The 17,075-nt window shown below is 42.2% G+C and overlaps 1 protein-coding gene across 13 annotated transcripts in view; it reads right to left on the reverse strand.

The window, feature by feature from the left end:
• The window catches only part of SENP7 (SUMO specific peptidase 7), an 87,766-nt gene that overhangs the window by 24,923 nt on the left and 45,768 nt on the right, over positions 1-17,075 (reverse strand). For all 13 annotated transcript variants that reach the window (XM_045001773.1, XM_045001772.1, XM_045001770.1 and 10 more), the window contains 6 exons: positions 11,766-12,087; positions 9,360-9,532; positions 8,523-8,669; positions 7,241-7,274; positions 6,100-6,282; positions 274-563 (listed from right to left, as the gene is read on the reverse strand). In XM_045001773.1, coding sequence (XP_044857708.1) covers positions 274-563; positions 6,100-6,282; positions 7,241-7,274; positions 8,523-8,669; positions 9,360-9,532; positions 11,766-12,087 — 1,149 coding nt within the window. The remainder of the gene's footprint in view (positions 1-273; positions 564-6,099; positions 6,283-7,240; positions 7,275-8,522; positions 8,670-9,359; positions 9,533-11,765; positions 12,088-17,075) is intronic.

The raw sequence follows: 17,075 nt of genomic DNA on the forward strand, positions 1-17,075 counted from the left end.
CACCTAGAAGCAGAAGGTGGGAATGGGATCCTTGTGCTTCTCTGAATGCAAGAAGCATGGTCTGGCTGGCTCTTGCACAGGTTTTGTACCATGGCAGAGGGCCCCTTGAACTCTCCTCCTGTGCATCCTAACAGGGGACAATCTAGCACTTAATGCAGAATGCAACTATTGCCTCATTGTGAAGGATAAACTAACAAACGTTATCGATTCTTAACTATGGATACAGATACTTTTATTTTCTGTGGGTAACTGAAAATGGCTTGATTTCTCTACCGGCAGTAAGCGACTTGACTCCAAGGAATCAGGTAGGGAGTTCACAAGAACTGGAGCGCTGTCCTTCTGAGTCTGCTGCTGAAATGAAGCCTGGCCACAATTCATAAAGGAGCTTTCCTCAGGTGACAAGTCCTTAAACAAAGGTAATGCCTGCTTCCAAGACAAGAAGTCAGAGAGATCTGGTGACCTGTTTTTCTTGCTCACTTCTGCAATCATCTCATTCAGCTTAATCTGTTCTCCTTCTGTGAGCGGTTGGAAGAGTTCAAGGAAAACAAATTCGCTAGATTTGGCTGTAAGAAGAAAAAAGGCAGAGCATTAACTGAGACTGACGAGACATGGCAGAACTTCAGCAATAGTTGCATGGACTATAATTGTCAGATCACAGCACTGATTTGTTGAAACAAGTTATTATTTACTTTTCAAAGGTTTTAAATTAAATTTAACAGGCACAAAACAGCCAAGCATAAAAAACCTAATAGTGCCTCCTTAAGGTTTCCTATTAAACAATAATGCCTCAAAATAATTTGGGCTGATAGTCACAACTGCCTACTGGATTAGACTTACAATTACCATTAATTTCAATGCATGTGAATTCCCTAAGCGATTTAGCCTTACTAGATCTAGGCATCATGAATGCCTAACTCAATTACAACCCGTACTTGATAGGGACTACATCCTGAAAGAAGTCTTTCCTGAGTCCCCTCTTCTGGCCTTCAAACAACTCCCCTACCCTCATCATCAGAAGCAAGCTACGCACAGACAGGACACACCAACTCAAAGCAGCACCAGACCTTGCCAGAACAAATGCAAAACCTGCAGACATATTTCCACTGTTAAGATGATCAACACCCCCCATAACACATCCTTCAAGATCCCTGGGTCCTGCACATGCCTATCACAACATGTGGTGTACACCTCATTCAGTACACTAAAAGCCCCAACAACACTTATGTGGGTGAAACCAGACAATCACTATGCTCTCAAATGAACTCACACAGGAAAATGATGAGAGACAAGAACACCGTATCACCTATAGGTGAATACTTTTCACGAAGCGATCACTCTATATCTGATCTTTCAGTCCTCATAGACAAAGGAAACCTACACACCACCTTCAAAAGTTGAGTTTGGGAGCTTAAATTCATAACTTTACTGGACACTAAAAATCATGAACTGAAGGGAGACACTGGATTTATGGCTTATTACAACAACTTATCCCACTAACAACCTCTACCCCCCATGGTGCTTCTCACCCCCCCATTTTTCCCCCACCCCCTCCATGACTGGAGGGATATTACTGGGCCATTTCACCTTGAATGGCCCCTTGATATATGTGTTAATGACTTATGCTAAACAATCAGTTCTGCCTTCTATTAGCTGTGACACTATGTTTTCTAGAAGAGCTCTGTGTAGCTCAAAAGCTTGTCTCTCTCACCAAGACATTGATCCAGTAAAAGACATTACCTCACCCACCTCGTCTCTGGCCTGGTCTACACTATGCGTTTAAACCGAATTTAGCAGCGTTAAACCGAATTAACCCTGCATCCGTCCACACAAGGAAGCCCTTTATATCGATATAAAGGGCTCTTTAAACCAATTTCTATACTCCTCCCTGACGAGGGGAGTAGCGCTGAAATCGGTATTGCCATGTCGGATTAGGGTTAGTGTGGCCACAATTCGACGGTATTGGCCTCCAGGTAGTATCCCACAGAGCACCATTGTGACTGCTCTGGAAAGCAATACAAACTCAGATGCACTGGCCAGGTAGACAGGAAAAGCCCCGTGAACTTTTGAATTTCATTTCCTGTTTGCCCAGCATGGAGCGCTGATCAGCACGGCTGGCCATGCAATCCCAAATCCAAAAAGAGCTCCAGCATGAACCATAGGGGAGATACTGGATCTGATCGCTATATGGGGAGACAAATCTGTTCTATCAGAGCTCCGTTACAGAAGACGAAATGACAAAGCATTTGAAAAAATCTCCAGGCTATGATAGACAGAGGCCACAGCAGGGACTCAGCACAGTGCTGCGTGACAAGCATAACGGAAAGCCAAAGAATCAAATGGACGCTCATGGAGGGAGGGAGGGGGTACTGAGGACTCCAGCTATCCCACAGTCCCCGCAGTCTCCAAAAAGCATTTGCATTCTTGGCTGAGCTCCCAATGCCTGAAGGGTCAAAAACATTTTCCCGGGTGTATGTCGTCAATTTATATCCTTCTCCCCCTCCCGAAAGGGAAAAAAATCGTTTCTTGCCTTTTTTCAATGTCACCCTATGTCTACTGCATGCTGCTGGTAGACGGGGTGCTGCAGCGCTGAACACCAGCATTCCCTTCCCAGTGGCAGATGGTGCAAAATGACTGGTAGCCATCGTCCTCATCAGCCCGTGAGTGCTCCTGGCTGGCCTCGGTGAGGTCGGCCGGGGGCGCCTGGGTAAAAATGGGAATGACTCCCAGTCATTCCCGGCAGACGGTACAAAAGGCTTGGTAACCGTCCTCATCATAGCAGCTGGAGGCTGAGCTCCATCAGCCCCCACCCTCCCCTTTCATGTCTAAAGAAGATTCTGTACTGCCTGGACTATCATAGCAGCTGAAGGCTGCGCTCCTCTCCCCCCCCACCCTTTAATGTCCTGCCTGGACTATCATAGCAGCTGGAGGTTGCCTCCCCCTCATTTTATCTCACTAAAAAGTCAGTGTTTCTTATTCCTGCATTCTTTATTACTTCATCACACAAATGGGGGGACACTGCCACGGTAGCCCAGGAGGGTTGGGGGAGGAGGGAAGCAACGGGTGGGGTTGTTGCAGGGGCACCCCCTAGAATGGCATGCAGCTCATCATTTCTGCGGGACCTCTGGGGCTCTGACCCGGAGCAGCTGTGCTCTCTGGTTCTCTAGTACACTTGCCCCATATTCTAGGCAGGACTGACTCTATTTTTAGACAAAACATAAAGAAGGGAATGACCCAGGGAGTCATTCCCATTTTTGTCCATGCGCCCCCGGCTGACCTCAGCGAGGCCAGCGGGGAGCACCCATGACAGCAGCAGACGGTACAAAAGGATTGATAACCGTCATCGCCAATTTCCAATTGCAAATGGTGCAAAATGACTGATAACCGTCATCTCATCGCCAATTTACAATGGCAGACGGTGCAATAGGGATGGTAACCATCTCTGCTACCTTGTAAAGGCAAATGAATGCTGCTGTGTAGCACTACAGTACCGTGTCTGTCAGCAGCATCCAGTACACATATGGTGACAGTGACAAAAGGCAAAACAGGCTCCATGGTTGCCATGCTATGGCGTCTGCCAGGGCAATCCGGGAAAAAGGGTGCAAAATGATTGTCTGCCGTTGCTTTCACGGAGGAAGGATTGAGTGACGACATTTACCCAGAATCACCCGCGACACTGTTTTTGCCCCATCAGGCATTGGGATCTCAACCCAGAATTCCAATGGGCGGGGGAGGCTGCGGGAACTATGGGATAGCTACGGGAAAGCTACCCACAGTGCAACGCTCCGGAAATCGACGCTAGCCTCAGTACATGGACGCACACCGCTGAATTAATGTGCTTAGTGTGGCCGCGTGCACTCAACTTTATACAATCTGTTTTACTAAACCGGTTTCTGTAAAATCGGAATAATCCCGTAGTGTAGACGTACCCTCTTTAAGGGTATGTCTACACTGCAATTAAAAATCCGTGGCTGGCCCGTGCCAGCTGACTCAGGCTCGGGGGATTTGGACTGCAGAGCTGTTTAACTGCAGTGTAGGCTTCTGGGCTTGGGCTGGAGCCTAAACTCTGGGACCCTCCCACCTCGCAGGGTCCTAGAGCCCTCTGGGTACCTCTACACATAGAACACTAGAGCGACGCAGCGGCACTGCTGCAGCTGCACTGCTGCAGCACTTCAGTGAACTCCTCCCGTCAGCATAGATAATCCACCTCCCTAAGAGGCGGTAGTTAGGTCGAGGGGAGAATTCTACTACTGTCTATGGCAGTGGTTAGCTCAGTTTAAAAAATGCATCACTCAGGAGTATGGATTTTTCACACCTCCAAGCAACATAGTTAAACCAACCTAATTCCTTAGCGTAGACAAGGCCTCACTCAATGTCTCCCTTTACAAAACTCCCATTCCATGCGTAAAAGCTAATGCTTACCCTAAATTCTCTCTTTAAATAGATGAAAGCACATTTATGGGTTAGAAGTACTACTGAATCTCAAGGACTACGGACACTATAGTTTTAATAATGGTCATGCAGTTGCTCATTTATGAGTCAAAATATTGTGGGCTCAGACCAGTCATGAGAGATTCTCCATGTCACTTCAATTATTGACTTTCATCCTGTTTCTTATTTTCTCTCTTTTAACAACAGTAATGTGGCTCATCATCTCCAAATCAGAGCTGGTACATCAGATAAATTATTCTCTCATTCCTGCCTAATATATAAGGTCTCTAAATGTATGAAGGAGAATTATATCCCCACATTATTTCTTACATGGCATTAGAGATATACTCAGTGCTTTACAAAACAAAGACAATCCCTGCGGAAAAGACTGTATAAACAAGTTAAATAATCTATCTGCATTTGACCTCTTGCGGAATTTTTCTATTTTATCCAACAAGACTGCACCACAGTGTTACATCACATTTTGGAAGAATCAATATATCTCCTGCTGTCTTCCAAGATATTCTTCTTGCACATTCACCACCAGGAGATAGAATCCCTGGAGAACACCATACCTGCTCTTAAAGAGATACTTATTATTGTCAGCCTGATTTCGAAAGCCATCTGTGATAGAGCAGAGAAACCTCCCACCAGCAGAAAAGGAGTTAAAGAGAACGTATAGGTCCAGCTAGCCCCCACATACCTACAGCCAATGACAGGTCTAGTGGGGGAAGGAGAAAGAGAACCTGGCTCAGTTCAGGATTGACCAGCAAAGAGAGGCAGGGGTAGCTTCAATACAAGCCTGACAGCCGTGACAGCTGCTGGGGGAGAAGCACTGTGTCCCTGAGACCAAGAGAGACTGTTGAGGAGACTGAGCACCATCTAGCACTGAGTGAAAGGTTATGATTTAACTGTAAAAGACATTGTGGGACTAGGACACTCCAGCTTTACATCTGCCCCCACTCAGAGGGACCTGATGCCACAAAAGGTCCACAAGGGGGTGCTACTTCAGCTGAGCCACTACAAATTGTTTGAACTAGAGGAGCCATACCCCAAACTGAAGGGACATAAGTAGGAAGTAGCTTAACGCAGCAGGCTTGGACTCTGCCAGGAGGACCCTGCCGATGTTGCTTCACACACGGCCCAGGACCCCCTACCACACTCCCTTACAGGCTGAGACCCAGGTGCAAGTGGAGGCTAGAAGTTTTCCAGTCTAAGGTGAGAACACCAGACACCTCTACCACCTGGTCAGAGAAGAAAGGGGCCAAAAGTCAGGTTGCTAATCAGTTGGCTGCCTGGCCTTCTGAGCACACTATCACACCATCCATATGCAGAATACAATGTTGCACAGTTCAAAGGGGCACATTTATTTCTGTACTTTTCACATGACTTCCCATCAACTTCACTGAGCTTTAGATTATGCCATTAATTTGTTGAAATTTTTAATTATATTAGGTTAATTTTACTTCCCCTTTTAAGGAAAGCCAACTAAACAGATAAATTTTGAGAAAGCAAAACTGACCACTTTTTACCTTTAAATAATTAATGGTCTCCTGTTTCTCAAACATTTAAAATCTGAAATAGCCACCAGATGGCATGCTTATATATAGCAAGCAAATTTTTTTCATAATGTCTTAAAGGGGCCAGTGAACAGCCCTATCATATACTCACATGGCTTGCTTAAAACAGACTTTTCTAATTGGGTTTCAATCTTTTCTACGTAGTCTGCAGACAGCCAAAGGAAAATGAAAGTGCTACTCCTTGAAGAGTGACAATCTTCATTATTCCCCCACAGGCCAAACTTTCTTAGGTGTATGGTATCCACTGACAACTCTATGTTCTTATTAGGAGCCACTGTAGGAAACAGGTTTAAAATAAGCAGATCTTACCACCGAGATGCACACACAAATATACTGCACATTAAGACACACAAAATAAAAGTCAAATGCCATTGTATCAGACTTGTGTAGCATGAGTAGTATGTGAAGACACCTACTTTTCTAAGACTGTAACTTTCTGTTTAGAGTGCAAAAGTTGTAATACGAAAGCACAACTGCACAAACTGGGTTTATAAAAGTTCTAACTCATTTTCCCTAAGAATAGCTGTAGTTATATTAATTCTCTATTAAATTTAAATTCAATTGTGTCAAAAACCCAACTCCCCTTCTTTCAGTCAATTCATCCGTCATCAATTAAAAATAGCAGAGTAACACTTTCCTATGAGTAGTGGTTATACGCTCATGTTATAATACTCTGAACAGTTGACTTAACATTAAAATACTGTAAAAGCGGCAAAGAGTTCTGTGGCACCTTATAGACTAAAACATATTGGAGCATGAGCTTTCGTGGGTGAATACCCACTTCTTCAGATGCATCATTAAAATACTGGTTTATATTTCCTTATCTTTAGTTGATAAGGAATTTCCTTTAACTCATAAGAGCATAACAAATGTATGTATGTGCTTAACTTCAAGTACGTGACTAGTCTCTTTTATTTCAGTGAAACTACAGTACTTGCTTTTAAAATTAAGCACATGCTGCTTAAGTGTGGGTAAGATCAAGGCCCAAGATAGAAGAGTGATGGGCTCATTATAAATATCACAGATGCTACTGAAACAGTTGAAAGCTACTAAGCTATTAATTACTGTATCATAAGAACTCCCTCCCTTTGGTCTAACTGCCATATTGAAAACAATTAAGGTGGGAAAGCGCTTGCAGAACAGTAAGTTATACAAAACGTTTTCATAGAAAATGTGTGTGTTTTGCACATGGTTTTGTTAAGAGGCGGCCATGATGCAATACAGTATCTTACCTTGAAATGGGATCGTAATAGATCTTGTAGTAAACTTAAAGGAAAAATTAAAACAGTAAAAATTAGTTTATTTTTCAACATTATTGCTCAAAACAATTAAACATCAAACATTTATTTTCTGTACATTCCTCTTTCTGCTCAGCTGAATAAGCTGAAAGAAAAAATATTTGATTTGAAAACTTTGGCAAAAATTTTTTGACCAGGGTGCCTAATGTTAGGCTCCTAAATCCATAATAAGGCATCTAAATAACTCCGATCTGATTTTCAGAGATGCATCAGCATCTCAAATCTCCATGGAGTCAATGGTAGCTAGCAAGAGGCCCAGCTCCCCTAAAAACCTGGTCACTTTTAAATAGGTGCCTAAATATGAATACAAGAGCCTAATGAAACTTAAAGTTGTTTTATACAAATAATGTAAGAACTTTTGTATTAGCAATCACATGGTGGTATAGTTCTGCATCTTAAACGCATCTTAGGGCAAGACGTCTTAAATCTACTGACAGAATTAAACTGTTAGGATAAAAATTTTAAATTCTGGCTGTTGATACTGATTCTATGGATGTCACAAATTATAGTTTGAATGATTTTGGCAAGTCTTTATTTCGTTAGACTTTTACAATACATTTTATTACGGTATGAGAATCTGTTTCACAGGGCACACTAGCAATGGGAACAGCTGAAATTATTACTAAGGAACGTCCTGAAGTACAAATCTATAAACCAGAATTGAAAAACGTGTCCAAACAAAAACTTGGATTTTTTTAATTGCAGTATGTACACTGAGTCTGGTCTGGGAGTTGCGGCAATCCCAACACCTCGTAACATACCTGGGCTATGGTTTAATCTGTTTCTTAGTTTATATTTTTTATAACAGGATATGTATGTTGCCCCCTCTGTCCATATTAAGATCTTGGTGCTGTTTTAATGCTCTTTGTTTTAAAACTACAATATAGAGTGCATCTCTTTAAGTGAGAAGTTTTGGAGCACACTGTCCATCTGGAATACAAACATTAAAGGTTACTTTGTTGTAAGGAATACATCAACAGCCTTCCAGCTACTGAATGGAACCCATCAGTACAACAGATAGGAGGTGATGAGTTACATGGACACTTCTTGATCAAAACAACTGGTAGGAAGGGGGCAGGTCTAATTTCAGAGTTATCGGTCGTCTTTTGGGACTTTTCATCCTTTTAAGTCTATTTATAATAAGTGGGACTTGGCAGAAGTTTTTATTTTATTTTTAAAGCCAAAGACCCATCACAGTAATTAGAAGTCAACTTACCGTAACACAACCTGTTGACATTCCTTTTATGTTTCCTATATACAGCGTAGTAATCTTAATATCTAATGCTGGCCCCATCTGTTTACTGGATGTGTTACAGGAAGGTAAGTCTGTGGAAGAGTTATCTTCAAGTGGTTCGGCTGAAACCTATACAATTAGAAATATCTTAATAGTGTGCTTGAAATGAGTTTTTAGCCCTAACCTCAAGATATTTTCCCCCTGCAGTTGTGAGAGTTTATATGAGTTATTTTTCATACAGGTTTTCCATATTACAAGATATATACGTTATTATTACTAAAGGAACCAGTTCTGGAGTTTATCCTCTCAGGGGGTGAGAGGCAACTCACTCTTCCTAGTTTGTGCCACTTCATCAAAATGTAACAGTGCTCTTTCAACTTCATCTCTTTGCAAACTGATCTAACCCAAAATAAGACCGATACAGTAGAGAAGCAGCAAATATCCCTTTTCCCACATCAAACCCACACAATCTAACTTAAAACCAACATTAATTGCATGTTGCAATACTTCATCTATAGGAAAAGACAGCAATGTCTCTTCTAACTCGATACAAGACTAAATGCAGGGATGCTCCAGAGTTAGACTGAGTACAGCAACACAAAACTCAGTGGTATAAAATTGGTCAGTGAGTTACTGAACTTGCTTTTACCATGAGTTTTAGATTCAAATCCCATTTTTAGGCATAAAGGAAATGAGCAGTTTTAGCCTACGTTATTGTAGCCGTGTCAGTCCCTGGATATTAGAGAGACAAGGTGGGTGTAGTAATATTGTTTATTGGACCATCTTGTGTTGGTGAGAGAGATAAACTTTCGAGCTTACACAAAGCTGCTCCTCATCTTCAGTTACATCTTGCAATAGCTCTTCTGCCAAAGGTAACTCAGGCTCTTGCTCTGTTTCTTTATTATCGGTTGTGTCATCATACACAGGCTGCAGATCCAGCTTTTCTGGATCTTTTGGTTCAGAAGATCCTTCATCGTCGCTGGAAAGAACAACTAAAGAGGAAAATGCATTTTTATAAGACTCAGATTTAAGAATAAATTGTAATTCCTATCAAATCACAGATTTTTGGTAAGAAAAAAAAGCTTGTCTGCAATTGACATTGGGGTTTAATTAAACCCCATTAAACAGGATGTTATGCTGACCTGGTAGACCTGGGGATGAACATGCACTACCACGTAAGCAATCAAGTTACATACATTCATACACACACAAACATATGTGTATGCATCTGTCGCTCTCATTGACTTGGAAGGGGCAGAGAAGACTGTGAAGAAACTCCTATAATGCAGACTGACCTCCGTTGCTCTGCACAACCCCTGCTGGCTAATTTAAGAGTGGCATTTACAGGCTCCTAAGAGTTCTACCCAGTCTTCAGCTAAAAGATGTTAATGTACAGCTGCAGGGATACTAGGGAGGCAGGAGAGTAAAACACTAAAAAAGGCACTGAATAAAATAAGCTTAGGTTTAATGCAAGACTATGATTCTGATTTAAATGATCACAAAATCAAGGAGATTCAAAATTAAGGTTGACATTATATCCTTTACTCACTCCAATATGATTTTTCTCACACACACACACACACACACACACACACACACACACACTTTCAACAAGATTACTGGCCTAGTAGATGGGTCAAAGCTGTAGATGTGATATATCTTGATTTCAGTAAGGTTTCCGACACTGTCCCACATGACATTCTCAGAAACAAACTAGCAAAATGTGGTCTAGATGAAAATACTATAAGGTGGGTGCATAACTGGCTCAAAAACCATACTTAAAGAGTAGTTATCAGTGGTTCGCTGTCAAACTGGGAGGATTTATTTAGTGGACCCTCCCAGGGTTCTGTTCTGCATCTGGCACTATTCGATATTTTCATTAATGATTTGGCTAATGGAGTGGAGAGTGTCCTTATAAAATCTGTGGATAATACCAACCTGGGAGGCATTGCAAGCTCTTTGGAGGAAAGGATTCGTATTCAAAATGACCTTGACAAATTGGAGAATTGGTGTGAAATTAACAAGATGAAAATAAATAAAGACAAGTGCAAAATACTACAGTTAGGAAGGAAAAATCAAATGAGGAATAACTGGCGAGGCATTAATACTGTTGAAAAGGATCTGGGTACAAGGGATCACAAACTTAGTACGAGCCAACAATGTGATGTAGTTGAGAAAGAGGCTAATATAATTCTGAGGTGTATTAACAGAAATGTCAAAGCTAAGACACAGGAAATAACTGTCTAGTTCTACACAGTACTCGTTAGGACATAGCTGAAGTATTGTGTCCAATGCTGGGCACCACACTTCAGGAAAAAAGTGGATAAACTAGACAGAGTCCAGAGGAGAGCTACAAAAAATAAGAGCTTTAGAAAACCTGACCTATGAGAAAAGGTTTAAAAACTGGGCATGCTTAATCTTGTGAAAAGAAGACTCATGGGGGACCTGATTATAATCTTCAACTATGTTAATGGCTGTAATAAAAAGGAAGGTGATCAATTGTTCTCCAAGTCCTCTGAAGGTAGGACAAGAAGCAATCAGCATAATCTGCATTAAGTGAGATTTAGGTAAAATAAAAATATTAAGAAGCTAAGATATTAAGGTAAAGATGTTAGGAAAATCTTTGAAACTATAAGGACAGTTAAATGTTGGAAGAGGCTTCCAAGGGCACTGAGAAATACCCATCATTGGAGGTTTTTATTAACAGGTTAGACAAACACCTCTCAGGGATGGTCTAGATGTATTTGGTCTTGCCTCTGTGCAGGGGGCTAGAGTAAGTGACCTGTCGAGGTCCCTTCCAGTCTTACTTGATATGATTTTATATTTATATAGAACCTTTTACCAAAGGATCTCAAAGCAATTTTCAGGCATTAATGAATTAAGCCACAACACATCTCCTTAAGGTAGGTAAATATTTCTCTAGTTTTAAAGATGAGAAACAAGCAGAGTAACTTGCCCAATGTCACACAATGAGTCAATTGCAGAACAAGGAACAGAACTCAGAAATTCTGTCTCCTCGTTGCTGTTCCTTAACTACAAGACCATCCATTCCAATAGTACACATCATGCACGGTTCTGAGATTTGTGCAATGCTTTAGTGATAGTGTGATCTCTGATCCATACATTCTACTCCAAGTATTTACATTGGTAAGTCATGCCTGCCTCTTCTAAGTTTCTAAAAAAACCAATAAATATAACTATTGCCTACATAGATACATTACATACTTGGTTCAGCTGAAACAAATGACTGATTGTCCTTGCAGATTCTGTTGCGCAACTTCCTCAGATACTCGGACATGTCCATCTTTGGTTTACCAGCAGTGCCAACTAGTGGGGAAATCCTCACATCCTCACTGGTGGCAGAATACTGCTTCTGCAATGAACTCCTGGGAGGAGCCTCTGAGCAGTGTTCCTTTGCACAGCTGAGAGCTGGTTCCAAATGGTCTTGGATGGATGTTTCTTTACATGCTGCCTCTACAACCAGGGAAATATTTTCCTGAATCAGGTCAGATCTGTGGCCCTGGGTTGAAATTATCCTTCGTTCTTTCTAGAAACAAAAATTCAAGATTTATTCTTTTCTGGAGTGCAAAATATACACTTATTTCCTGACTTTGCTGAGATGACTGAGCTCTGTGACAACTGACTTACACAGCTAGCAAGGTAAGAGAGACGTTGCTTAACATTTCAGATGGAGCTAAGTTTAGGACTCAGACTGGGGTTAATTCTTCTTCCCCCCATCTTATGACAATGCACAACATTTACCTGACATATAGTAAGCAGAGAACAACCTTTCTGACCATGATTACTTTTAAACTGAACAAGAAACCAGTGTCTAATCTTTTGGCAGCTGCCCCAGGGGCTGCCACAGATAAGCAATGAGCACTTCTAACTCCCATCAAAAACAGAGTTGGGGGTACTGAACAGGTCTCAGATTCAGCCAATTGGGAGTTCAGGGCCTGATCCAAAGCTCACTGTAGTCAATGGGAGTCTATTCATTGACTGCAAGGGGCTTTGGATTAAGTGTTTACAGAGCACCTATCACTGGAGCATTCAGGTGCCTGAACACAGGTGACTTGTATTGGACTCTGCTCTTACTTTCTGCAAGTTCAGTTTCTCAAACTTGAGTTCCCTTTACTCCTTTTTTTCCTTGTTTAACAACAGATTAGAATAAACTATTTATCATCTCCAGGACTCCAATAACCGACTTGCAGTTCATAATTTAAAAATATGTGAAGGTTATGGTTTATTCTCTTCTATCAGTGAAGGAAGCTATGCTACTGAATTTATGCTATAATTAGCTTAGTGCTTTGAAATAAATTTTCTCCTTTGAATCGTTCATTTGCAGTGTAATACTAATTAATGATTCCAAAGCACACTTTAAGCCATGGTTTAGCATTTTAGATTACAATAAAAAGGGTTAAAACTGAAATAAGTAAAAAAAAGGTAATTTTGGAAATGAAAAAAACAGTGAAAGAGGAAAATTAGTACACCAGTACGTTCTGCTACTTAAGCACCAATGCTGGAAACACTTACACAAGTAACTCTACATACCTGAGTAGTCACACAAGTTCAAACTGGACAATAAGAAGGTGATATTTAAAGTACATCAGAAACACAAAAAATCCTAAGAGTATTGGTCCATTATGAGACAAAAATGGGGGAACTAATAATAATGCAGAAAAGGCAAAAGTGTTCAATAAATATTTCTGCTCTGTATTTGGGGAAAAACAAATGATGTAATCATATCAGAACACTCTTTCCATTCCACTAATATCTAGTTAAATATCAGCTACTAAAAGTTAGACATTTTTTAAATCAGCAGTCTGGATAACTTGCATCTAAGAGTTAAAAGAGCTCGCTGCAGAGCTCACCGGACCATTAATGTTGATTTTCAATTAGTCTTGAACATGGGGGCAGTGCCAGTGGATTGGAAAAAAACTAAGGTTGTGTCAATGTTTAAAAACAGTAAACGGGATGACTCAGGTAATTACAGGCCTGCCACTCTGACATTCATCTCAGGCAAGATTATGGAGTGGCTGATACAGGACTCGATTAATAAAGAATTCAAGGTAATATAATTAATAGCAATCACCATGGGTTTATGGAAAACAGATCCTGTCAAACTAACTTGATAGCTTTTTTGATGAGATTACAAGTTTGACTGATAAAGACAGTAATACTGATTATAATATACTAGACTTCTGTAAGGCATTTGACTTGGTAACACATGACACTGATTAAAAAACTAGAATGATATAAAATCAATATGGCACTATGATGGGGTGCTCACCCCGCACCAGCCCTGAAGGGGTTAAGGTGGCCCCAAAAGGGCTAATTAACCTACACAGCTGCATCTCTTGGGAGGCCCAGAGATGTATACAGAGTAATTACTGATGAAGCCCAGCTGGGGGAGAAGCTGGGAAAGGATTATAAAGACAGGAAGTTAGTAGTAGCAGGAGGGCTGCCGGGAGAGAGACTGTAGTCATTCTCTAGGAGCAGAGAGCTAAGAAGGAGGAAACCCAGGGTGGAGAATAAATAGAGCCCTGTGGGGATACAAAATATATATCCACAGATGCAGATATCCGAGGATATAAATCAGTATCCGCGGAGCTGCAGGAATTGCATGGTGAAAGCAGCAGCATGTCAGGCCGCCTCTCCCAGGAGATAGCGCCCCACGCTGGCAGCTCCTCTGGCATGGCTGTTCTGCCCCCAGCCCTGCCCACAGGGTGAGGAGAACCAGGCTCACTGGCAGCTGTCCTTGGTGCTGCTAGTGTGCGCAAGCAGCTCGCACGCCTCCAGACAGGAGACGCAGAACGTTTTGCGAAGAGACTCCTGTCTGGAAGTCTATGAGCCGCTTGCACACACTAGGTGTTGGTGAGCCTGGCGCCGCCCCAGGGGGTGGGGTTGGGGGTGGTACACCCATGCTGGATTAGCCGCCGGTGTGGGTGGCTGGATCCTGGGAACAGTGGCCTGACATGCTGTTGCTTTCGCCACTGTGGTTCCCAGTAGAGCCCTGCAGCTCCACGGATACCGATTTATATCCGCGGATATAAATTTTGTATCCACGCCGGGCTCTAAGTCCTGGGATCCTAGCCCTGGCAGCAAGGTCAATCCCAGAGAAGTTGTGGGGAAAGACAGCCTGAGAAGTCCCGGTAGGAAGAAGCCCAGTGAAAACAACAGCAAGGACAGGGACTGTATAGACCTTGGCTGCTGTTCACAGGATTCCAGGGCTGGAACACAGTGTAAACAGAGGGCCTGGGTTCCTCTACCAGCAACAGGAAAGTGGCAGAGGACTGTTGGAGGTACCATCCAGACAGCTGGTCTGGTGAAAGTTTAATACCCTGGAAAGGGGCATTATATAGTGACTAGTTGGAGGGGTGGGTCATGAAGAGAGAACACTGTAAATTACGGGAAGAGGCATGACTACACCAATAGAGTCAAGCGTCAGAGGGGTAGCCGTGTTAGTCTGGATCTGTAAAAAGCGACAAAGAGTCCTGTGGCACCTTATAGACTAACAGACATATTGGAGCATGAGCTTTCGTGGGTGAATACCCACTTCGTCGGATGCATGTGGTGGAAATTTCCAGAGGTAGGTATAAATATGCAGGCAAGAATCAGTCTAGAGATAACGAGGTTAGTTCAATCAGGGAGGATAAGGCCCTCTTCTAGCAGTTGAGGTGTGAACACCAAGGGAGGAGAAACTGCTTTTGTAGTTGGCAAGCCATTCACAGTCTTTGTTTAATCCTGAGCTGATGGTGTCAAATTTGAAAATGAATTGAAGTTCAGCAGTTTCTCTTTGGAGTCTGGTCCTGAAGTTTTTTGCTGTCAGATGGCTACTTTTAAATCTGCTATTCTGTGTCCAGGGAGGTTGAACTGTTCTCCTACAGGTTTTTGTATATTGCCATTCCTAATATCTGACTTGTGTCCATTTATCCTTTTACGTAGGGATTGTCCAGTTTGGTTGATGTACATAGCAGAGAGGCATTGCTGGCATATGATGGCGTATATTACATTGGTGGACGTGCAGGTGAATGAACCAGTGATGTTGTGGCTGATCTGGTTAAGTTCTGTGATGGTGTCGCTGATGTAAATATATGTGGGCAGAGTTGGCATCGAGGTTTGTTGCATGAATTAGTTCCTGAATTAGAGTTACTATTGTGTGGTTGCTGATGAGACTATGCTTAAGGTTGGCAGGTTACCTGTGGGCGAGGACTGGTCTGCCTTCCAAGGCCTGTGAAAGCAAGGGATCATTGTCCAGGATGGGTTGTAGATCACTGATGATGCGTTGGAGAGGTTTTAGCTGAGGACTGTAGGTGATGGCCAGTGGAGTTCTGTTGGTTTCTTTCTTGGGCTTGTCTTGCCAACTCTGCCCATATATTTACACCAGCGACACCATCACAGGACATAACCAGATCAGCCACATCATCACCGGTGCTAGAAGAGGGCCTCATCCTCCCTGATTGAACTAATCTCGTTATCTCTAGACTGATTCTTGCCTGCATATTTATACCTGCCACTGGAAATTTCCACCACATGCATCTGACGAAGTGGGTATTCACTCACGAAAGCTTATGCTCCAATACTTCTGTTAGTCTATAACAGAGGTCGGCAACCTTTCAGAAGTGGTGTGCTGAGTCTTGATTTATTCACTCTAATTTAAGGTTTTGCGTGCCAGTAATACATTTTAATGTTTTAGAAGGTCTCTTTCTATAAGTCTATAATATATAACATGTAAATTACATACATAATTTACATGTATGTAAAGTAAATAAGGTTTTTAAAATGTTTAAGAAGCTTCATTTAAAATTAAATTAAAATGCAGAGCTCCCCGGACCGGTGGCCAGGACCCAGGCAGTGTGAGTGCCACTGAAAATCAGCTCGCGTGCCGCCTTTGGCACCCATGCCATAGGTTGCCTATCCCTGGTCATAAGGTGCCACAGGACTCTGTTGCTTTTTACACCAATGGAGTGACCATCAGCAGGGGGTGCCTAATGGGAAGAAAACTGCTATACCACACCTGGTCACAAGGAGGCGCTCTTACAGTGAGTGAACCCCATTACAGGCACACATTAGATGGACAAAAAACTGGCTAACTGATAGGTCTCAAAATGAGACTATAAACAAGAAATCATCATTCAGCACATGTATGTCTAATGTGGTGCCATAGGGATTAGTTCTTGGCCCTACCCTACAATATCATCATCAGTGAGGTGGAAGAAAACAAAAAGTCATCACTGATAAAGATTGCACACAACACAAAAATGGGGGGAGTGGCAAATAATGAACAGGACAGTTCACTGACAGAGTGATCTGAATTGCTTGGTAAGCTGGGTGTAAGCAAACAATACACATTTTAATAAGTCTAAGTGTCAATTTATACATGGTGGGAACAAAGAATGTAGGCCATACATATAGGATGAGTGACTATCTTGGAAAGTAGTGAGTAAGATTTGGGTGTGGTGGATAATCAACTGAACATGAGCTCCCAGTAGTCTGATGATGTGGCAAAAAGGGCTAATGAAATCCTTGTATGCA

The sequence above is a fragment of the Mauremys mutica genome, chromosome 1 (assembly GCF_020497125.1).
Source record: "Mauremys mutica isolate MM-2020 ecotype Southern chromosome 1, ASM2049712v1, whole genome shotgun sequence".
Lineage (NCBI taxonomy): Eukaryota > Metazoa > Chordata > Testudines > Geoemydidae > Mauremys > Mauremys mutica.